We start from the raw sequence: 23,198 nt of genomic DNA, 5'->3' as shown, positions 1-23,198 counted from the left end.
GAAACAAAAAAAAAAAACAAAAACCTCACGTGCATAGAACAAACTGATGGTAACGTTGGGCCCAGGCAAGGGGCAAGGCACCAGGCTACCCTTTAAAAAAGGAGAGAACAAAAATGTGCAATGTGCGATGTGAAGGTGTGCCGATGCTGAGATGAGCAACTGCGTAACAGAGCAACTGCAAAACGGCTCAACCGAATGAGACACAAACGGGCGAATTATAGATTATAAATTCAAAAAAAAAAAAAAAAAAAAAAAAAAAGCGCCACACTACTGGAGGGGAGGGATCGTCCCAAACAATGGCCCCGCAATTCAGGAGCTGTCGTCGACGCTCTTTAAGCTGTGATCCTTCGACACCAGGTTGGCCAAGTCCTCCATGCTGTTCTTCCCCTTCTACGAAGATAAGGAGAAAAAGGAAAAAATGAAGCATGAATATGATATGCTGCTCAGTGGGCGGCGTGCCAAAATTGGGCCCACTTGAGTTGCAAATCCGTTGGGGTGGCATTTGAAAAGTGCGGGCTTGCCATTCCGTGTCCACCCCCCTTCTCCTAATTATACCATTTGACCTATGCACCATTTTTGCGGCGCCTTACCTGTCGTTTCTCGTCTTCCTCCTCAACGTATTCGCCGTCCTCCTCGTCATCCGCCTCATCCTCGGCGTACTCCACGGATTCAGACTCGTCCATGCTGGAAAATATGTCCACGCTGTCTCCGTTCTTGATCTGCTCGAAAAGGTCGATGTTCCGCTTGGAGCTCTTCAACTCGTCATTCTGCGGGGGTAGTGGTGAGTGGGGTATGACCGAACGGGTAGGCATGCTGACGTTGCCATGACTACGCGCCATGCTCGCCATAGCCGCCTCGTTTGCTACTTCCGCCACTTCCCCTTCCTGGAGTCTCACATTCTCGTTGGGGATCCCCTTCCGGTCGGTGAAGTAACGCCTGTGGGCGGCGAGGGCCTTGGCGTCGGGCGGCTGGCGCAAGGAGGGATGGGCATTCTGCATGTCCAGCAGAGCAGACTGATTACAAAGAGAGTTCAAAAAAAGGAGGTTCTGATTTTTCATCTTCTGCATATTCAGACGATTGTGCGTAATTTTATTTAAGTAATTCTGTTGATGTAGAATATTTTTAATTAGCATCTGATGATCCGAGTTGGTGACGTCATATCTGTTTTTTAGATTCTCCTGCAGCTTGAGAGCTCGATTTTTTTGCTTCCTCAAATAGTCAATCATATTTTTCAAGATAATTAGATTCCTTTCGTCCTTTTTCAAATCATTCTTTTCTTTGTCTATGAGTGCGTTTAAATTTCTCCTCTTGTTGTCTGTCGCTTTGATTTCTTTTTCCTTTTTTATGTAGTCTTTATTAATGTTCACATTTTCAATGCTGATTTTGTTTATGTCTTCAATGAGTTCCTTGATTTCATTTTTAATGCTTCGGATGTTTTCCTTTTTATGTTTTATATCTTTGTACAGACAGAGGTTTAGAAATTCTAAGTTCCTTCTTTCTTCTTTCAGACATTGATATTTTTTTAATTCATTTTCGTACACATATGCTAGGCAGTTCACTTGTTTTTTTTTTTTTTTGATGTTTTTTTTTTTTTTTTCGATCTCCTCTTCTAGCTTTCGATTGATTTCCTCTATTTTGTAGACGTCTTTGCTTTCGATGTTGTAGTTCTTTAGATCAGAGTAATTGAAGTCGATAAGTTTGGTGAAGTACTTTTCGCTTTTGGAGGTTTTCTTTTTTTTTTCTTCCTCGTTCGTATTGCGGTTCCCTCTGTTTGTTTCGAGGCTCCCTCTCTTCGCTGCGCCTTCCCCTGTCGCGTTTCTCCCCTTTTCGCGACCTCCCGTATCTCCTGCTCGAGACGCTGCCTCCTCCGAGGTGATCTTCGCCAACTCTAGCTTCTTCTGCCCGGAGCCCTTCTCGTGACCTCTTCTTTGTCGATCCTTTTGCTTCTCCTTCGCCTTGGCCGTCCTGTCCCGATCGCCCCTTTCCTTTTTCTTCTTCTTGCTTCTCCTCTTGGCGCCTCCTTCCGCCTCGTCTTCGTCGCCCTCCTTGCTTTTTTCCTTGCCCCTTCTGCTGGACTCCTGGCTCGACTTTTCCTCCGTGCTGAGGTCGTCGTAACTTCGGGCCTCCTTCTTGCCCGCCTTTTTCTTCGCCTTGGAATTCCTTCGTTCTGCTTCCTCCCCGCCATCCATGCCACCCTCACCATCCTCGTCATTCTCCTCTTCATCGTCTTCCTTGTCCAGTCTGCTATAGCTCTCGAAGTCCTTCTTCAAGAGAGCCTTCTTCTCGCTGCGCTCCGAGAAGATGTCCCTCTGTCGCTCCTTTTCCTTCTTCTTTTTCCTCTTCTTCTTCTCCTTCTCGGAGCTATCCACGTCGGATTTCTCCTCTTGCTTAAATTCAAAGAAATCAAATTCCATATCCAGCTTGTCGTTACTTTTGGGGCTACCACCTTTTGATGGGGTACCTTTTCCCGAAGCACCCTTTTCCAGTACTCCGCCATTTTCCCTCTTCTTCTCATTTTCCGTCTTGAGAAGGTCCCCCAAGGAGAGCTTGAAGCTGTCTCGCCTCTCCTTGTCCTCGACCTTGCGGAAGGTCACGTCGTCTGCAGGGGGGAAGAAGTGAAAATGGAAAGAGGTGAAAATGGAAAGAAGTGAAAATGGAAAGAGGTGAAAATGGAAAGAAGTGAAAATGGGAAGAGGTGAAAATGGGAAGAGGTGAAAATGGGAAGAGGTGAAAATGGGAAGAGGTGAAAATGGGAAGAGGTGAAAATGGGAAGAGGTGAAAAGGTGACGACGTGATGGAAGCGATCTAAGGAGGGGCGGCTCACGCCTCACTGCCCTCACTTCACAGGTGGCTACTCACCATCCATCACGAGCTGCCGATCGGCCTTTATCGAGTTCAGCAGATCCGCAGGGATCGACAGAGGGATGTTAATCTCCTTCTCCTTCCTCACTTCGACCATTTTATTCATCACGCAAAATTGCTCAAAATTTAAAAAACCATCATTGTCCATATCGGACACGCTCCATATCTGCATAAGTTCACAGATCGACAGATTGGAAGTATTAAGGTAGTACTCTCGAATGACCCCCCCCTCGATTTTCTCTTCGTTTTTCATGTCCAGGGTCTTAAAGATCCTCCGATAGTCTTCAGTCTCCCTGGCACTTATCTTCCACTCGACGTTGCCCTCCATGTTGGAGATGTCAGAGAAGGACTTATGTCGTATGATGTCGAAACTGGGTAAACACGGAGGCTCTACACGGATGAAAGAAAGAAGAAGAAGAGCGATTTACACGGAGGGAACAAGTGGTGGGTAAGAATTAAAAGGACGTTTTTTTTTCTTTCTTTTTTCTTTTCTTTTTTTTTTTCTTTTCTTTTTTCTTTTTTTTTTTTCTTTTTTTCTTTTTCTTTTTTTTCTCCCCCCCCCTTACGTATATTTATCAGGTCCGAGTTCAGAGCGTTTCCATTCTGTGCATGTGCAACTAGTCGGCAGCAAATGAAGAAATCCTCCAGAGTCAGATATCCCTTATTCTCTAAGTCGCTGTATTCCCATATCTACAGAGGAAGGTGATGGAAGGGGACACATAAAGTAGGAACATATTCCGGTTGGTACTCTTCACAAAGGGAGTTAAAACTTGAAGTGTTAAAAATATAAGGCCATAGCAAAAAGGCATCGCAAAACTGTTACACTTGCACACACATCCCTTGCATCCTTACCGAATGAAGAACCGAAATGGACAGGCCTGAATTCTGCAGGAAGGAGGACGCCGTCTTATTGTCGATAAAGTGGCTGTCGAATTTGTCGTTCAGGCTGCGCAACGGAAAAGGGGCGAGGAAAAAAAAATGAAGGGACGTACAAACATGTAGTGGGTACATGAAACCGCATGGATGATAATGTTGGGAACACCTTTTGGACGGCTCCTTATTTGGGCCTCTCTTTATGCGTCCTTTCTCATTCTTGTTCGCTCTTACTTAAACAGATTCACATAGTAGAGGTACTCCTCCGAGGACAGGGTGATTCTGTCCGTAGACCACGCATTGTCAGATATGTGCAGGGGGTTACTTAATGGTATCTTTCTCATGTCTCCAAATGGGGGGCTGTTCATGGGGCCCCTCTTACTGGTTGCATATCCTTTCATCATCTGATTCGGGTAAAATGTGTGTTGCTACGAGGGGGAAGCAAATGGAAAGAGAGCATACATGTGTGTGCGTTTTTCCTATATGGGGGTGGTAGCGGCAGGACTCCTTCACCGGAGGTGTTCTGTCCAGATTGGCGCGTACCACACGGGTGCTAACGCAATGCCTGGTATGGTTCTTTGCTTTTTTGCTTTCTTCTTTTCTTTTTCTTTTCTTTTTCTTTTCTTTTTCTTTTCTTTTTCTTTTCTTTTTCTTTTCTTTTTCTTTTTTTTTTCTTTTCTTTTTCTTTTCTTATTTTTTATTTTTTTTTTTTTTCCAGTTCGTACTTGTAACGCGGAGTATGTGTTGGAAGATCCCTGGGGCATCTGCAAGAGGAGGGGTAAAAAAAAAAATGCATATAAAAAGGAGAATTACAAACGGATGGATGCTCATGGAAGGAGCGTGACATGGGGCCGCTAAATCCATGGCGTAATGATACACTGCAATACGACATCACAAAGGAATAGCTCGTAGGCATCTGCTTTGCCGCATCCTCCCCTCCTGCTCATAAACACACATGCATATTGACTGGATACTGTCTCGACATGGCTGTTTTGCTTTGCCTTCTTTCTCCATGCACAGGAGCTGTGTGTTCACACAAACATAGAAACGGAAAATGCAGACTACTATTGAGCAAAACGCACACAATGAGTCACGGGGTGACGAAAACCGACTCAGACAGTTTGGCAACCTACAAACGGGTTGTAACATATGAGGGAAAAAATTCCACACTGGACAAATTATTATATCCCTGTGGTTATTTGGAAAAGCGTCTACACAGTGTAATCCAATGCATGCATAGAAAGGAAGAAGAAAACAGAAGGGGGCGGAGTGAAGTAGAAATGTAAGTCGCTCACTGCACGTACGGGCGTGCGATTATTTTCACAGTTTTGTTTTCTTTTCTTTGCCTTTCTCTGCATTTTTTTTTTTTTTCCTTTTGCAGAATTACATTTCGTTACTCGGAGGGAAAGTTGATGAATGAACTCCTCACTTGTTCCGCTGGGGTGGGTTAAATAGACGATTGGATGTCGCAGGTGAGGCAGCCCAAGTAGAATTTTTTCCCTCCCACGTCGGGGGGTAATCAAAAAATAGGAAGGAATAACGCGAAGGGTGATAAAAAAGTGGAAAAAAAAAAAAAAAAAAAAAAGAAGCAAAAACAGGGAAAAAAAAATTCTTCCCGTTGGCGTATTGTACAAATGTGCCAATTAGACAACTCTTCCTTCCTTTCTTTCTTTTTTATTTTATTTTTTTTTTTTTCCAAAATGCAGATATTTATTTTCCCAACTGTGCTAAACTGAGTGGTCAAAATGAAGCAACGGAATCCGCGTGTATGTGTGGGGAGTCGTAAATTTGAAGGGTAAATTTGAATGGTAAATTTTAAGGGTAATTTTGAATGGTAAAATTCAATCTGGTGGGTATAATATCATATGCCACAACGGAAAGGTCGGTCACTTCTCGCCTCTACCACTAGACTGTTTTTCACATGCAGGCACGTGTGTTTATGGCCGTGCGAATTGCTTGCGAGTATTTTCCAGTTACCTCCGCATGCATACAGCTGGGAAGATATGTATGTTCGCACAGCCTCCCAGTTGGTAATTCGCCTCCAGGGGGGACTCCTTCCTTGTCACTTTCGACGTGGTGCCGTTACGCCAGTGATATGGAGAAAAAAAATAAGGAAACAATACGGCAACAATACGAGAAAAATACGACAACAATACGGCAAAAAAGAAAGGGCAAAAAGAGAAAAAAATCTAACAGTGGGGTCAAGCAGTGAAAGCAAACAATAACAACGAAGTTGTGCAGTGGCACATGGAAAAGCGGCGAAGAAGAAATAAATGGAACTTTGCCACGGGCGAAGGGGAGACCGCAACCAAGTTCACCCAGACGTTGGTGGGGTGGAAAGGCTGTGCAAAAAAGGGGATCTTAGAACAGCGGGGTAACGCGACACGCCACAGGTATTAAGAGAAAATACATAAAATGGGGACATAAAAGGGGAAACAAAATGTTGCAGTCGCGCAGCACATGGGCTGAGGTCACTTCGTCACATTCGACGAGGGAACCTCCAATCTGTTTCTTTCCCGGGATGATGTTAGACTCACCCGCAAAGACAAGTTATGATGCATCACAGGAATGGACCTGCGACAGATGGGCAGACAGAGCACGGTGGAACCTGCGTACGGACTCCATGCGCGCAGATGTACATAGCGTCGCGCCAGGGGGAGTTAAAATTAGCCAAGGTGGGTGAATGAAACGCTTGACGAAAAGGTATAAGAAAGCTACCTCTCGTCTGTTATTCTTTGAGCAAGAAAAAAAAGAAAAAAAAATATATGAAGACGCAAAGGAAGGACATTAGTCAAATGCAAGTTATAAGGCTCGCGTAAATACGAATAGGTCATCAAAAGAAATTAAAAGAAAATTTCAATAAATGGATTAACAAAAAATGGGGAACATAAAATGGGAAGAAGTCAAATTGCTCTTTTTTTCAATTTGTTTTTTTTTTTTTCGGGGGTAGATGGATATTCACCTTTTCAGCTCCACTTCGGAGATAGATAAATACGGACATGCAAAATTGCATATGCGCAGAATGAATATAAATATATATCTACATAAACTACAAATAAGCGCGCGAGAAGAAGCCGAAAAGGTTTTTCTGGTTTTCCTTTGGATTAATAGCTCCCCTGTTAGGGGTTACTAAATGGTTAATTAGCACAGTGGATGTTTTTTTTTCCTTTTTTGCTCCTTTTTTTTAGCAGCCCCGGCGTGCTTAATGCGGCATATGAAAAACTATATAAAAAATTTTGTAGCGATTACCTTTTTACCATTCTTCCATTTGGGAAAATAAAAAATCCTGGCGGAGGGTTTCTTCCACGACGCAAAGGAAAAGAAAAAAGCGACAGGGCCCGTTTTCCCCACGAAAAAGAGTTAAAATAAAGTAAGCATATAAACAGGGGAGGGGATTTTTTTTTTTTTTTTTTGCCATTCCGTGGGCGTAATGTTTTTTTTAACCCCCCGGAAGAAAAGGTAATTCCTTCATTCGCAAAGAGGTGGTTGCGAATTTTTGTTGCGCCATTCTGTTTTTCAGTAAATGGAAAAACAGGTCAGACAAAAGGGTTTGCAATGCTATGAAACTAAGAGGAGGAAGAAGAAGCAAAAAGGAAAAAAAAAAAAGACCACTTTCACTTGCCAAAAGGGAGCAATGAAAAAATGGTTCCCCGATCAACTCTGCGATGTTTTGCCGGGCAGCCGAAAAACGTCCTACTTTAACGTGCCGAAATGGGAAGAAAAAAAAAAAAGATTCCCTAATACATGCAAATTGCGAATCTGTCATAACAGTCTCATCTCGTTTGCTCTGTCTGAGCAGAATATTTTTGTGCCCCTGTCTCTCATTGCGGCTTAGCAGTAAAGGAGACAAGTATTGTCTAGCCCTGCCTTCTACGCCAATCGCGCAAGGAGAAGCATATGAACAAATGGGGCATACGCCTTAGGACGATGTCAACCTTTGTTGCAGCCGTGTCTACCAGTTGGCGAAGGGCTTCTCAACCCCCCATTGAGCAATTTCTTCCCATGTTTTTCTTAATTCCGTTTTCATCACATGCAATGGCAAATGCGGGAAGGCAGCAGAGATATGTTTTATGTATGTACACCTATACTCCCTTCCCCCCATTTTTTCACTCGAAAAAAAAAAAAAAAGGTCACTCAGCCAAATGGGTACGCAGATATAGCCATTTGCCCGAGTGGCAAAATATGGCAAAAACATATTTACCAATGTATGCCTAGTCCATGTCAAGCATTGCATATATTGGCTTTGCAAATCCGATACGAACATAAGTCGAACTCTTTTCCTCCACCCAATGGACAGCGGCGGAGGGGTCAAAGATGTGTAAAATAGGGAAATCGTGCCGCTGACCAGCCCGCTCACCTGGTGCTCCCCGGATACGTCGGCGCCGTCTGCACACACGCACCACAACTAAGTTGTGTATGGCCCAAAATTATTTCCGCCAACCCCACCACAAATGAGCGGAAGGGAAGATTGACGTCCATCAATCGTGGTGACTACAGGGAAAGGTTACCCAGTCGCACAATACACTTGCGGGATGGAAAAAAAAAAAATAACCCCTCACACGCATTAACATGCAAAAAAAAGGGGTGGTTACTGCGTGTGAAGAGGGCCCTAACGGAGGTAGTCCCAGGGAAGTACCGATTTTCTTTCCATTTCTCGCCCATTCTCGTTCCATTTTCCTCCGGTCTTATTTCCCAATTGTGCTTCCTCCGCCAAGTCCAATAAAAGCAAAGGAATGATCACACGTGTGAAAACTGTTGAGCATTCCCCCCTTCGCAAATAACTTCCACACCTGCCACTCACAACGAGTGTATGAAAAAAAGAAAAAAAAAAAACACGTGCCGTAGTTAACACCCGTGAAGGATAACTGCTTAAAGGGGACCAAAAAAAAAAAAAAAGATACAGGGAGGAAAAAATAATAAAAGGATAAAGAACAAAGTCCCAGCAAACGGAACGAAAGAGCGCACCAAACAAATCGCAGCTAGGCACACGCGGCGAGGTGTAAAGCGAGCATCGACACGATGAGCCAAGTGTAGCATACCGCGAGGTGCGGAGCATTGTCCTGCAGAGCGGAGAAGAAGGCCTGGGGGAGATGCGAACGGGAAAGGAGTGAACAGAAGGGACACCAGCGGAAGAGGCGCGAACAGAGGGATCAGAAGCGGAAGAGGCGCGAACAGAGGGGTCAGAAGCGGAAGAGGCGCCAACAGAGGGGTCAGAAGCGGAAGAGGCGCGAACAGAGGGGTCAGAAGCGGAAGAGGCGCGAACAGAAGGGACGCAAGCGGAATACGCGCGAACACCGTGGCAGCGTTAGAATCCCCCCGCAAGAGCGCTGTTCGCAGCCCAGATATCTGCTGCGCCCCAGGAAGCGATGAAGGGGGCCTTCAGAACCCTGCTGAGCAAAGTGCTGAGAAGAATAGAAAATGGATTTTCGGCGCCCACGGGAAAGACGCGCTTGGCGCACGCGAGGAGAGGTGCAAGTGAACACGACTGGGCTCGCGGCGTCAGTGGGAGTGCGCGCGCACACCTGCAGTTGGCCTTGTGGCACGAGGAGGACCGTGGACGGAGCGGCCGGGAGGACGGGGCGAGGGACCACCCAGGTGATCGCACCTCCGGGAGGACGGCCCTTCTCGCGGCGGCAACCATCGGTGGATTGCACCTTCTTCTAAACATCGCAGAGGATGGAGAGCAAATGGGGACGAAAAAAAGAAAGAACTTTTTTTCCACCCCACTTATGAGAAACGAAATAGCCAACTGTTGCGGAATCATGGCGTACCTAGGAAATAGAGACGCTTCCAAAATTCTATTTGACGGTATAGAGGTGTTGCAAAATAGGGGTTACGATTCCTGTGGCATGTCCACAATCAGCAACACCAATGGGACGCTAAAGACGACTAAGTATGCCAGCACCTCGACGAGTGATGCTATAGAAAAGTTGAGAGGAAACTACTCGGCTAGTCACAAAAATGACAGAATAGGAATTGCACACACGAGATGGGCAACACATGGGTGTAAAGTGGATGAAAATGCTCACCCACATATGGATTACAACGAACGGATCAGCATCGTCCATAACGGAATTATAGAAAATTACAGAGAGTTGAAAACCTTCCTGTTGGGGAAGAAGATCCCCTTTAAGTCAAACACCGACACGGAGGTAGTAGCCAATTTGATAGGCTATTTTCTAGACCAGAAAGAGACCTTCCAGAATGCAGTGCTGTCTGCAATTAGGCAGTTGGAAGGGACATGGAGCTTCTGCATAATACATAAGGATCATCCAGAGGAAATGATTCTTGCAGCCAACGGGTCTCCATTGCACATTGGATTTAAAGACAACGAGATCTTTGTTGCCTCGGAGCATTCGGCTCTGTTCATGTTTACCAATGAATATATTTCGCTGAAAAACGGAGAGATTTTATCAATCAATAAGGACAAGATAAATGATCTCAAAATGGAGAAAAAAGTAGAAAGCATACCAGAAGTTGTTATACAAAAGACACCCCACCCTTTTCCTCACTGGACACTCAAGGAGATACATGAGCAGTCAATTACTTTGTCTAAGACGTTAAATAATGGAGGCAGGTTTAGCATTCTGAATAACTCCGTAAAATTAGGAGGTCTAGATCCCTATGTGGAGGAACTCTCCAGAATTGAAAATGTCATTTTAATCGGTTGTGGCACATCCTATTATGCTGCTCTTTTTGCAAAATATGTAATGCATTACTTGAATTGCTTCAACACGGTCCAGGTAATGGATCCAATGGATTTTAACGTTTCTGTCGTTCCGAAAGAGAAGGAAGGAGTTATCTTCATTTCGCAGAGTGGAGAAACTCGAGATGTCATTAAGGCTTGCAAATTAGCTGATGATCTGAATTTGAAGAAGTTGTCTGTCGTTAACTCTGTTGGGTCCACCATTGCTAATATGACTGGACGGGGGGTTTACCTAAATGCCGGAAGAGAAGTTGGAGTTGCTTCCACGAAGTGTTTCACTGCAGAAGTGTCTGTCCTCACCTTAATAGCCATCTGGTTTTTCCAAAACAAAAAGGGAACCTACCATTCTTCTCACTCTAAAGTAAGCTCCTTAATCAATTCCATGCACAGACTTCCTCTATACGCTGGTACAACTGTTAAATCGTGTGAAGCTAAGTGCAAGAGTCTAGCTAATAAACTGAGCAATGCCAAATCCATGCTTATTGTTGGGAACGGGTTAAGCTACCCAATCGCCTTGGAGGGGGCACTAAAAATTAAAGAACTCACTTATATTCACTCCGAAGGGTTTACTGGGAGTGCTTTGAAACACGGGCCCTATGCACTCCTGGGTGGTGAAGACAACATGCCTGTCATTATGCTCATCTTTAATGACTCCTCCAAAAATGTAATGATGAATACGGGTGAGCAGATAAAATCCAGGGGGGCGCACATCATTTGCCTGACGGATGACGAAGATCTGTGCAAGCACTTCGCCGATGACATCATCTTGATCCCCAACAACGGGCTGCTCACGCCCCTGCTGGCCGTCATCCCCCTGCAGATGCTCGCCTACTACACGGCCGTGGCGCGCGGCAACAACCCCGATCGACCGCGCTGCCTCGCCAAGACGGTCACCGTGTCGTAGTGCCTAGGGGGCGGTTAGCCATTAGCCGTCAGAGGTGAAGATTGAGCGGTGAGCTGTTCGTGCAGTAGCGCGATCTCACCTAGACATTTTGCTTCACCACCTCACTTTATCATCGTGCTTAACCTTGTTGATTAGCCATCTCACTGAGCCCTCTTGATTCGGCATTCTGATTGGGAATTTTTGTTCACCGCCTCACTCACTTCCCCGTTTCGCCCTCTTCACCGCCCTCCCGGCGGAGGAGCGACCCAAGCAGTCGCAGAGACGAGAGAGCGAGGAGCGCACCCGCGTCCCTGGCGCCGTGCACGTCGTACACGTAACCCCATTTAGAAAACTGATAAATGTACTCCAAGTTGCAGCACCGATACACCTCCTTATAACCCATGTACCCATGCAGAAAAAGGTAACTAAAAACGAAGGAATTCAAAATCTGTGTGCACTTGTAAAAGAGAAAAATGCCTGAACTGTTCATACTTTTTATCAAATTTTTTATTTTCTCCTCCACATGCAAATCCTGCACAGGAGTTTCGAAATGATTTGCTCTTCTTAACTTAACTCCATGAATGTTTTCAAAAATTGAAATGAATTTAGTGTACACATTATTTTCTTCTTCTCTCAAATTTTTTATTTTGTAATTTTCGACATAATTAAGACTTTTCGGCAAGTCAATCGTTTGGGACCCTCCCCCTTTATTTACTCTGTCCAGCATGTTAGTCTGTCCATTTTGGTAAAGAATTAAATCGTTTTGAAAATTTTCAAAGATTTTATTTTCCATGATGGTTCTCTGCTGTTGGAAGTAGCTCCCCTTATCCTCCTCTTTGATTGGTGTGTCTTCTCCTTGGGATACCGCCCCCTCCTGGAAATCGACCAAATTGTTAGCCGTCAGCGTAAGGGGCATCCTCTTCAAATCGATTTTTTCCCTATTCTGCAGCAACTCATACTTTATCAAAAAGCACAGATCTAAGCTTTCGAAGGAAAGTACGTTCTTCCCATTCGTTAACAAAATTAAATCGTCGATGAATATTTCCACCTTGCCTGTGCATGTATTTCTCTTCAGGTGGATGCTTTTTAAATTTGCGAACTTGTTGACAGTCCGCTTGTCGCTGTTCAGGCAGAGGTACCGGGCTGTGTGCACGTCCTTCTTCCGCAAGTTGTGTGAGTAGCCCAATTTTATGAAAGGGCGGAAAGGGGTTCTGCCTCTTTTTCCTCCCCACAGGATTCGCTTCATGTTGTGATAATTACAGGTGAGCTCCCCAGTTCAGCAGTTTCCTGTTTCAAGCTGTGGAAGAAGCGGCCAATCTACGCTTTGGGAAAAAAAAAAGAAATAATAAAAATAAATAACTCGGTTAAGAGAAACTGGGCTGAACGGAGGCGAACGGAAAGCCTCATCTGAACGGTATCACAACTCCGTGATTTTTTCCCCTACTCGTCCCATATTTTTCCCACTACTTTTCCGCTTTCTTTCCTGATGGGCCACTCGAGGCGACGACATAACAAATGATAAATTGAACTGGCGGGGGGGGTTGGCGGTGGCGCCATGACTTGGCCAACTTCGCCCCCCCGCTGCTGTTTGGTTGAAAAGGAAAAAGCACCAACGTTAGGGCGTGTGCATAGTGCATTCGTCACATCGAGAGTACGCGCCACGCGAGCTTGTAGGCGAAGAAGCCGCCCGGGACGCAGAATGCAAAGACGTAAACAGCTTAGCCCGTTTGCAAAATGGCTCGGCTAGAGTGTAAAAGGTGAGAAAATGCGAGAAAACGTGAGAAAAATTGAAAAAATTTGGAAAAATTCCTGAAAAAATGTGAGAGGAAAAAAAAAAAGGCAAAAGTGCAAAAATATTTTTACAGAACAAAATGCGCCACACACCAGTGGGCCACTGGTTCGACGGCGCGCCTGTCGCCGCTTCGCAGCATCTCTGTAGCGACCTCCTCATCGCGGTTTCACCGTTTCACCGATTCATCACTACACCGTTTCGCCGCCTCACCCGCTTCACCGCGTCATCGCTCCCCCTCAGAAGATGCCTGTTTGCTTCAACATCTGGAGGAGGTACATCCCCTTGTTGTCGCCCTGCGCGCGGCACTGCTCGTGGGCGCTCTGGTAGCCCTTCTTGAGCGCGTCGACGAGGATCCTACGGACGTTGTCATTCTTGAGCGACTGCAAAATGAAGCTCTTCAAATTACCGTCATTAAGCTTCTGCACCTTGTTTAGCAAGTATATAATATCTGTGTCCTTCTCCTCCTTTATGGCGTTGGAAATGTCGTCGGAGGTGCCGCTGGAAGTGCCGTTCATTCTCTTTTTTTCCTCGCCGTCTGCACCATCATTCATGTTTGTGGTGTCCTTCGTTTTGAATCCTATGACGCTTTTTTTTTTTTTCCTAAAAAAGTTCTCCCCCATGTTGCCGAAACCAAACAAGTTGTTCAGTTCGGAGAGTAAGTCCCCCCCTTGGTGATCTTCTTCTCCATCATCATCTCCCGCCTCTCTGTCGCTGTCCTCTCCCCCACTACGGTACTGTTCACTTCGGTTATCCCCGAAGAAGTTTTTAAATATCCCTGAAAATATCGAGTTAGGGAAGAGGTCATCCATCCTTCCGAGATTTTCGTACTGATTATATTTACCATCCTTCCCTTCCTCTGCATTGTCCTCATTTTCGTCGTCATCTGGACCCAATCCATTACGTCTAATTATGATCTGTGTGTGTATATTATTGTCATCATTTGAGAATCTCCTCACTATTATGTTTTTCCTCTTCCTGTTTCTACTCTCCTTGTTAACATTTCCATTCTGATTGTATACCCGTGTCTCCGCCACTTTTCGAATTATATCATTTTCACTTTGCAGTGCGTTCACATTGATGCGTTTGGAAGAAAGCTCCCTTCTAAGGTCGTTTAATATCTCGAAGCTAAACTCTGGGTGCGCATTGTACAGGGCACTCAAATGGTTGAATTCGTCTTCTACTGCTTTTTCATTTCTTCGACCTGCGTTGCAGGACTTGAATCGGTGCAGAGAATATTGCTTCTTCTCCATTTCGTGCGTTACGTACTTTTCTAATATTTCGGATGCCCGTTCGTACTCGTGATTATCACGCGCGGGGTACTGCTCATTCGTTGCATCACTTCCCCCGGGGGGGTACTCCCCCCTACCCCCTCTGTAGTCGCTTCGCAACGAGTGAACCATCTTATTTAGCATGTTCTGTTTCTCCTCTGGGGACAATTTCTTAAAAAAGGTAGTCATCTCCTTGTATCTTCGGTCAAACTCGGGATCCTTTCGAATTGGTTCCCTCCTTGGGAGATGTTCCTTTCCATAGAGAACCTTTATGGCATATCTCTTAATCACATCGTTAGTGCTTTTACAATCGTGCATGTCTATGTTGTCCTTTTCTAGATCCTTTGTTATATGTAGGAAGCTTAGCTCCTTATTTTTCAGCTGCTCATATATCTCGGCGCACTTTTTGTCTACTTCCAGTTCGTCAATCCTGTGGTGGTTTTTTATCTCCCCAGGGATGGGAGAATCTCCAACGGAGTTTCCCTCACTGATGGGGTTCGATGAACAGCCAGACGATTCACAATATATGTGAAGCGTCCCCTTCTTTAAATCGAAGAGGAACTTCCGGTTTAGGAGAAAATCCAAGCCCAGCAAAACCACATTGGAATCCAAATACGGGAAGACATTTTCACTTGCATAGACTTCCTTCATTTGAAGGGGCAGCCCTACTTCGCCCTCCTTCGACAGGATAGCAAATCGATTAACCTTTTTTAACTTTCTCACGGTGAACCTCTGGTTTAGTATATTCTCAACAGAGACGCTTTCATCATGTTGATCTTCCGGCTCCAACTTCACCGCATTGTTAATGAGCAGCGTCTTTGAAGTGCCTGAATCTAGGAGACCCTTATACATCTGCTTATTCACATCAACGCTTAAATATTTTATGTGATTGCTATACTTGTGTAGTTCTACTCTGTGACAGTGTCCCTCGGGGATCCTTTCCCACTGCTGAATCCAATTCGAAGCGGCGTCCCCACCTAATTCTATCTTCATACTCTTCGTATCAAATAGGAAGGTGTCGAAGTTGGAAAAGAAATCAAAGCCGATGATCCCATCTAAATTTTTGTCGATCTCTTTATCTTCCATTAAGTAGAACTGAAAATGTTTCTTGTCTCTATTTTCCTTTGCCTTGATCATTTTCTCTACTTGTACTTTTGTATTGTTTAGGTACAGCTCTTCGTGCACATTTTGGATGTCTTCTTGTCCAAACGAGAGACGAGGGGGTCCCCTCTCCGCCTCACCGGCGTATCCACCATTGCTGCGGTTACCTTTAAAGAGGAAGTCGTCCCCTCGCCAAAACAGAAAACTGTTGTCGCTGGAGAGATCCACGATGAACCTCTTCTCTTCATCATTCATCATCAGTTTGGCGCACAGAAATTCGTTGCCACTGGGACTCTTAAACGTCTCCATTTTCATTTTAAAGGTATCCATTTCTATCTCATTTTTTGTACCCCTCGCTTCCTCCCTACTGAGGAACAGCTCCTCCTTCCTCCGTTTCACACCCGCGTTCTTCCTCTCACATCGTAGTCTCCCCTCGAACCCATTCTTGTTGTGAATAAAGAGATGCCTTCTATTCGTACTATGGCTCAACGACCATGGGGTTGCCAAAGAGCCCCCCTTTTCAGACACGTGGATGATATGATCTCCGCTCTTTCTTAACTTGAGTGTGTCGTAAAAATCGAATAGCAGAAGGGACAACAGGACAAAGCCAAATAACACGGGCATCTTTTTCCTGTCAAGGTTTTAATCTTGTTTTTGTGGCCATGTAGGACAAAAAGTTGTTTCTTCTTTTTTTTGCCTCAGGACATGTTTTTCAGGGATTATTCAAAATAGTGTAGAGGGGAGAAGGCTCCGCTCCGGTTTGGATTTTAGCACACCGGGTTGTTCTGCGCTTCTTCCCTCGTATAGTGCTACACTCAACCGGGTGGAAGGGCCCCTGCAAACCTGCCAGAACGCCGTGCCTACATGTGACCCAGAACGAGCACTCGCTCACGCGTGCATTCGCTTGACTACTGTTGCTATGCCTTACGCGAACTCGGCGTTTCGCGGAGGCCTCGTTTCGCTGATCTGCGCCTCTTCGCCGGAGGGACGCACATGAAGGGGAAAAAAGGAACAGAAAAAAGGGAGAAAAAATGAAGAAAAAATAGAAAAAAATAGAGGAAAAATACAGAAAAAATAGAGAAAAAACACAAAAAAGGGGACAACAATGAGCACAACTAAGAACACAAAAAATAGCACATCGAACAGCCCATCGAACAGCACAACGAAGAATAACAAAAGAGAGCCCAAAAAGGAACACAAGAGAAAAAAAAAAGGCGAAAGCGATATCTCCTCGCCTACAATGAGACATATACCTGTCACGCACGACCAACCAGTATTGAGAACAAAAAGCCGGTGCTATAATGTGTTGATGATGCTGTGTTTACGAAGGCTTCACCCGTAAAGTGCCAAAACGGGCTCGGGGTGGCCCACTGGCCGCAAAACAAAGATAGGCTAAAGAAACCAGCACCCCTGCACTGCAACCGTTCCGAAATACACAGCGCGACACGTGTTTCCTTGTGCATCTCGCACGACACGCGAAAGTAACCTGTTCTTCATGACTCTATAATGCTGACTACTGTGATGACCACTAGGTGAGAGCCCCCCTTCCGGGATATCCCCCTTTTGAGAAAGCTCACCTTGTAAAGGCGACGCGCAAAGCGAACAGAAACAAATTTAATTGGTACTACATCACACCAATGAGAAGTTCACACTTCCTGCCCGTAGAAACGAGCCTTTTCATAAAAAAAAAAAAAAAATCTACATCAAAAGGTAATCCCATTTTTTCTAAGGGGATATGTACCCCAAAGCATGAGCTGCACACATTGGCAATCAGCTCCTTCGGAGAAGTACCTACACGAAGTAAAACCGATATCATGTTGCTTCACTTCATGTTTGTTGCCTCACATCCTTTTTGTTGCTTCCCTGGAAGTATCGGTTCTTCCAATGCGCCGGGGCCAGATTGTGGTGTCGACTTCGAGGGGTTATTAATCTCCTTTTCGACCTTCTCATCCTTCTGGTAGACTGAAAAAAAAGGGGGGTAAATCAGGGCGAAATATAATTAGCAACGTGCGAGGCGCTACAAAGAAGTGACTTCATGTGGACACCTGCACATGGAGGGTTTTGCAAGAACGGCTGCGCAAAGTTGCACTGTCGTGCGGCTTCTCCACACACCGCCTCCTCGCACAGCGCTTCTCCTCCCTTACACGTTCCGTCGTCTATGACACGGATGAGGGTTCCCTTCAGCTTGTTCCGTATCAGTATGTCCCGTTCCATCTCATCGATCTCGTTGGCCATCTTCCGCTGCATATTGATGAGGTGCTTCTTGTAGAGCACTCGGTTTTGGTACTCGGCCTTCAGTTCGCCCGTTACTCTGTTCACTTGGCGTATGTTCCTCATCAGGATGTGTCGCTTTATCTTCAAAAATAGGACATACGTGAGTGACACTTTTATTTTTTCGATACTAGCCAAATCGTCAATCAAATTGGATAGCATGTGTTTCAGTTTGGTTCTGTTCTGTTCCTTTTTTTTATCCCTCCTCCGGAGTGCTGTCTTGTCGTAGACCCCTTTTCTGAAGAAATTCAACAGCCTCTTTGGGGGCTGTCGATTGTGGCGCTTTCTATCCACTGGATTCGCGGCACCCACTGCATTCTGCCCCTGTCGCTTATGCAAAAAGCCAAAGTCATACTTCCCATTCAGCAGCTTCGTGAAAAACAAGTGCATGTTCTGTGTTTTCTGGACCATTTCAACTTCGTTGTAGTTTTCTGAACACGGGACCACCGCGTCGACTTCCTCGTCTTCGCGCAGACTTGATTCATCTCTTGAGACATCTCCTCTTTCTTCACCTTGCAATCGCTGCGTGTTCATTTCTTGGGAGTTCGTTTCGAGGTCACCACCCTGGTTGGATGGTACGGTATGACTGGAAAGATGACCCCCACCCTGGTTGAGTGGTGAGGTATGACTGGAAGGACGACCCCCACCCTGGTCACTCCTCACCTCCCTGTGCACCACGGCAGCGCTCCCTACTTGGGCTGCACTCTCCACTTGGGATGCGACTCCGCAATCATACCAACAACTAGGATAAGGCGCCTGGACCAAGTGACACGGGAAGTGACCCCCCTCCTGCGGCACACATCCATTGGGGCCATACCAATTTAGCGCATTTTCCTGTAAAGCCTTCTGATAGCAGTACTGATTATACCACTCTATTTGCTGATTTAATAATTGGCCTACCTCATACCTCTCCTTTAGTATTCTCACCTTTTCGAATGTCTTGTCTATGGTGTAGAGGATGGCCTTGAAGTGGAGCAAAATGTCATGATCGTCAAGGACTAGGTCGTCAAAGGGAAGTGAATTCTCCTGACTTTCCTTGAGCTTAACTGTTACCTTGTTTTCATTTTTTTTTAAAAAAATATACAAATATATCGACGTGATGTAGAAGAGGAAGAAAAAGAAAATGAAACTAATTAGCAGCTCATAGGCGAAGTACTTTTTGCTCGTCTGGACGTGGTAAAACAGCATCGTCCATTTTTGAAGGCCTATGCTTGTGTTAGAGTAGGTGTAAGAGCCTAGGGGGTGACGAAGTGATGGGGTGACGAAGTGATGGGGTGACGAAGTGATGGGGTGACGAAGTGATGGGGTGACGAAGTGATGAAGTGATGATACGTGGATGTAATGCCGTGAGGGAGCGGCGAAAAGGTAATGCCTCGGTGAGGGGGTCGAAACAGACGTGACAGACGCCGCGACTCCACACCGCGCTTTCTCTTACTCAAGAGGGACGTCAACGAGACGAAGATGAACACCGACGCCGTCACGAAGAGGAAGTGAAACTTGTACTTGATAAATGAAAGAAAATAGTTAAAAAAGAAAAAGCAATAAATCTTCAGCACGATTGTGACAAGAATAATGTGACAAAAGAAATTCTCGTAAAATTTGCACCCCTTTATCCGTAACAAATCCTCCAGCAGTGACTTGAATTTCCCCAGCTTGTTCAGATAAAACGTGTCTGCAATGTTCCTGTCCTTTATATGCTCAATGTAGTCATACGAGTGACTCATAGATTTCAGTGTCATAAAATTAAATGAAAAGAAGCAAACACAAATGGCAAAGAAGAAGCCAAAGCACAGCAGGAAGAATCGATTCCGCATATAATACAGCGTGTACATTACTAGTAGCAAATAACCCGCTGTTGCGATTAAGAGGAATATCAAAATGATCAGTTTAGTTCTGTACTGCGCGTTTTTAAATTCGTTCATCTCCTGTATGAAGACGTCTTTGGTTTGTCTGAACAGGCCGTTGCTCTGGACGTTGAAGGACGCCTGCCCGGGGCGAAAGGGAAAAAAAAAAAATTAAATTGAATTAGATTAGATTAAACTGAATTAGATTAGATTAAATTGAATTAGATTAGATTAAATTGAATTAGATTAGATTAAATTGAATTAGATTAAATTAGATTAAATTAAATTAAACTAAATTGAATAAAAAAAAAGAAAAAAAAAGAAAAGCTATCTGGCTTGCTAAAATGCAGACAAAGCTGCCTATCCACATGCACGTTCATATCTTTTTTTTTTTTTTTCTTCATGTCAGTCATTTTCTGGTGTTACATTTAATAGAATGAACAGGCTGTTCTCAAAGTTGTACAGTAGGGAATACGCGTCGTAGTGTTTTATGGCTTCCTTTCTGTTGTCAAACGTGTCTTCGTACTGGCGCAGTGCGTGCGCGTCTGCGTAGGGAAGAATGGGCGAAAAGGCGAGCGCAGTTGCGGTGTGTATATAGCGGTGAGCACATAACGGGGAGCAGATAACGGGGTGTGCGTCCGTTCAGGCTTGGGGGCGCGCTTCTCCTCTGCCTACCCGTGGCGGGCGCGTCTGAAAGCAGGGGATTCTCCACGGCTATTTCTTCCGACACTTTGTGGGGGGGTTGAGAAGCAGATCAACGTGGGGCGGCATGAAGCGACGCGTATTAACATGAAGAAGCGTGTATTGGCACGACGCTCCTTGTATCAACGTGTATTGGCACGATGCGCCTTGTATCGACGTGTGGCTCATTTTTGGTGCCCATCCGCACACACGCTCCGGAAGCGAAGCGCCCTTTACCTGCCTCCCCATCGCTTATCTTCACCAACACGTCATAGGGGAAAATGTGGAAGACGTCTTCGTACACAAAGATGTTCTGTCCCTCGAAGGCCGCTTCCAGTTTAAACAGCTTTTTATTGTCCAGGTTTTTCTTATTTCTCATTATGTTATCTATCACGACGGCGCTGAGGAACTGTAGATACTCGGACGGCTGCGTCAGCGTGTCGAAGGATTTTTCCTGCACGGGGGGGCGGTTAAAGCGTCTAACGCGGTTAACGCAGCTTGCTTGCTCAGACGGGGATGGTAACGGCGCCGCGCCAGACACTTCCTCGTGCACGCGCCCAAATGCATTACCCCTCCCGCCTTCGTAACGAAGGGCGCCTCCAGCTGGTGCGCGTAATGCGCCTCAAGGTGGGTCATCGTATTCTGGTCAAAAAATATTTTCAGCACAAAAAATATAAGAAAAAGAAAAAAAAGAATCACGCTGCCAATCTTGAGGATGTCTATTTTTATTTTCTTCTCTTCGTATTCTTCGTAAGTCATTTCTTTTCTTCGCCCGGATGTTTCCTGTACAGGTGTGTGTGTGTGGTGGTGCTTCCGCTGCTTCTGCTGTTGCTGGGGGCTCAGGCGCTTTCTTAGGCGTCTCTCTATGGCTTGCTTATTACTTCCCCCTATTGGAGTCCCTAACTTTTCTCTCTCAGCACAGCTCCTCTCTTTTTTACTCTCTGATTTTTCTCCTTGAGGAAAAAAAAGTACTCCCTTAGTTTGACCCATAGATGACAACTTCGAGGTTTAAACTCTACAGGGGGGGAGAAGCGGATGGGGAAAAAACATGTGTGCATCTCCTGTGCAGCTGCTGTGCACTTCCTTCCCAATGGAAGTAATCCATTCGATGGAGCTTCCATTCCTCACGCGATCACCGAACTTCCTACCGAAAGGGTCCCTATGATTGTTTATCAGCAAAAAGGTAGTCGCGGTAGACGCAACTGTAATCATGGGCACAAAGAAGAAGCTGTATATTATAACAACAAAAAAGTTGTATACAAATTCGTTCTTGTATTTTGAGTCATCTTGGAAGATGAAGACGGAGCTGAAGTAGCCCTGGAACTTCTCCCCGCCTGGAAGAGGTGCACAGGGGGGATGGCGGATCACTATGATATTGCACAGGGGGGATGGCGGCTCAGCTTCCTATTGCACAGCTTCCCACCCTACGCGCGTTTACACCAGTCGGACGTCCACACATATTCCTACTCATTAGTAGCTAGCCCAAGGAGAAGATGGGGATGCGCACCGCTAGTCAGGAGGACACTCCAGCCTTACTAGAAAAATAATTAATGAGTATCAGCGGGAGGAAGCTCAGGAGAAAGAGAAGCAGCATGTAGTTCTGCTGAACAGTTGTCTGAATTATTTGCACCGGGATGACAAGGACCTTCCAGTGAGTGGACAATTTTTTCAAGACGTTTAAAATGAGGAGAAGGTAGTAGGAGCAGATTAGCAGATCGACGCCTTTTTCGTGCACAGAGAAATTCTCAACCGTTCCTACAGGGGAGGAAAAAAAAAAAAAATAAAATGACGAGAATGATGAGAGTGACGAAGTGGGAACGGGTGGAGACACCACAAGATTAAGTAAACAAGCACATAAGCTACGCGCGTGTAATTCCTTCTCCACTGTTCCGATGAGTACCTATAAATTGCTCGTAGAGGATGCTCAGGTCGATGAGGGCAACTAGGAAGAAGTGCAGGATGTTCATTCTTATTCTGGTAAGTGAGAGAAAAATGGGAGTAAAAAAAGGGGGCGGCGTTTCGCTTGTGTGTATGCATCGGGTGGGGGTCACTTTGCTGATAGCACCAGCGGCGGTGCTTCCGGTGCTTCCGATGCAGCTGATGCGGTAGGTGCCCCTCTCGTGGACGAACTAACCCCCCAGACATGCACCTCCGATAGGCCACCACCACTGCGCTCATGTTAAGGAAGAGGAACAGGACCCACTCATACCAGTGGTAGCAGTGGCGAATGCTTATGCTCGATTGCCATTTGAAGATCGTCGAATTGAATAGCTCGTGGAACGCAACTGAGTACTCTGCACGGGGGGGAAGCGGGGAGGGAAGTAGACACAGAGAAGAAGGAACGAGTAACCAAATGGACGCAGAGAAAAAAGAAATCGTGATGAAATGGAGGCAGAGAAAAAAGAAAGCGTGATGAAATGGAGGCAGAGAAAAAAGGAGTAACCAAGTGGACGCAGACGAGCAGTCTCTGCTGCTTCACACGCCTGCTGCTATGCTATATTCGTTCCCCTACGCACCTACATATGTATTGGCACTCGCGTTATAAAAAGACAAGGCGTAATTCTTGCTCCCCTCCAACTCATATTTCAAAAAACCCACTCGACCATAGTTGAACACTTGTATCATGTCAGAGAGTTCCGTCTGAATGACTACTATGTCAGGAGTACTGACATACTCATTCTTAACGACAGAGGAGAAGGCTTCGTGGAAGCAGGTCGTAAAATCATCATTCCGATGTGAGAAGTGCACAAAGACGATTGAGGCATACAGAACAAAATGGGCAACTAATAGGATGGTATTAATCACAGATGTGTAGTGATGCCCCCCTTTTTCATTCTTTCTCAAAATGGCGTTTCTAATTTGTTCCAGATTGTTAATTTCGTGTTCGTCCATTGGGTTAGCGGAGGTGGAGCGGAGA

At 45.4% G+C, this 23,198-nt stretch overlaps 5 protein-coding genes across 5 annotated transcripts; 1 reads left to right on the top strand and 4 right to left on the bottom strand.

Moving 5' to 3' along the window:
* Positions 1 to 309: 309 nt before the first annotated feature.
* C922_03428 (hypothetical protein) lies at positions 310 to 4,103 on the bottom strand (the record flags this gene model as incomplete). The annotated part of the gene is made up of 7 exons (XM_008819020.1): positions 310 to 390; positions 591 to 767; positions 897 to 2,599; positions 2,860 to 3,252; positions 3,429 to 3,552; positions 3,715 to 3,808; positions 3,970 to 4,103. 7 exons carry the CDS (start codon positions 4,101 to 4,103, stop codon positions 310 to 312), a joined length of 2,706 nt encoding a protein of 901 aa, XP_008817242.1.
* A 4,998-nt stretch (positions 4,104 to 9,101) lies between these two features.
* C922_03427 (glutamine-fructose-6-phosphate transaminase (isomerizing)) lies at positions 9,102 to 11,345 on the top strand (the record flags this gene model as incomplete). The annotated part of the gene is made up of 1 exon (XM_008819019.1): positions 9,102 to 11,345. One exon carries the CDS (start codon positions 9,102 to 9,104, stop codon positions 11,343 to 11,345), a length of 2,244 nt encoding a protein of 747 aa, XP_008817241.1.
* A 196-nt stretch (positions 11,346 to 11,541) lies between these two features.
* Positions 11,542 to 12,570, bottom strand: C922_03426 (hypothetical protein; the record flags this gene model as incomplete). The annotated part of the gene is made up of 1 exon (XM_008819018.1): positions 11,542 to 12,570. The coding sequence occupies one exon, from the start codon at positions 12,568 to 12,570 to the stop codon at positions 11,542 to 11,544; it is 1,029 nt and encodes a 342-aa protein (XP_008817240.1).
* Positions 12,571 to 13,352: 782 nt separating this feature from the next.
* On the bottom strand, positions 13,353 to 16,109 carry C922_03425 (hypothetical protein; the record flags this gene model as incomplete). Its single annotated transcript, XM_008819017.1, has 1 exon — positions 13,353 to 16,109. The coding sequence occupies one exon, from the start codon at positions 16,107 to 16,109 to the stop codon at positions 13,353 to 13,355; it is 2,757 nt and encodes a 918-aa protein (XP_008817239.1).
* Positions 16,110 to 17,307: 1,198 nt separating this feature from the next.
* C922_03424 (hypothetical protein) lies at positions 17,308 to 23,173 on the bottom strand (the record flags this gene model as incomplete). Its single annotated transcript, XM_008819016.1, has 13 exons — positions 17,308 to 17,447; positions 17,630 to 18,991; positions 19,192 to 19,741; positions 20,027 to 20,145; positions 20,276 to 20,329; positions 20,519 to 20,735; positions 20,852 to 21,018; positions 21,186 to 21,296; positions 21,430 to 21,615; positions 21,818 to 22,036; positions 22,182 to 22,249; positions 22,425 to 22,575; positions 22,798 to 23,173. 13 exons carry the CDS (start codon positions 23,171 to 23,173, stop codon positions 17,308 to 17,310), a joined length of 3,720 nt encoding a protein of 1,239 aa, XP_008817238.1.
* Positions 23,174 to 23,198: the final 25 nt, after the last annotated feature.

This window comes from Plasmodium inui (genome assembly GCF_000524495.1).
Source record: "Plasmodium inui San Antonio 1 unplaced genomic scaffold supercont1.14, whole genome shotgun sequence".
Taxonomy (NCBI): Eukaryota; Apicomplexa; class Aconoidasida; order Haemosporida; family Plasmodiidae; genus Plasmodium; species Plasmodium inui.
The sequence above is the reverse complement of the archived record's forward strand: the minus strand, read 5'-3'. Positions and strand labels throughout refer to the sequence as shown.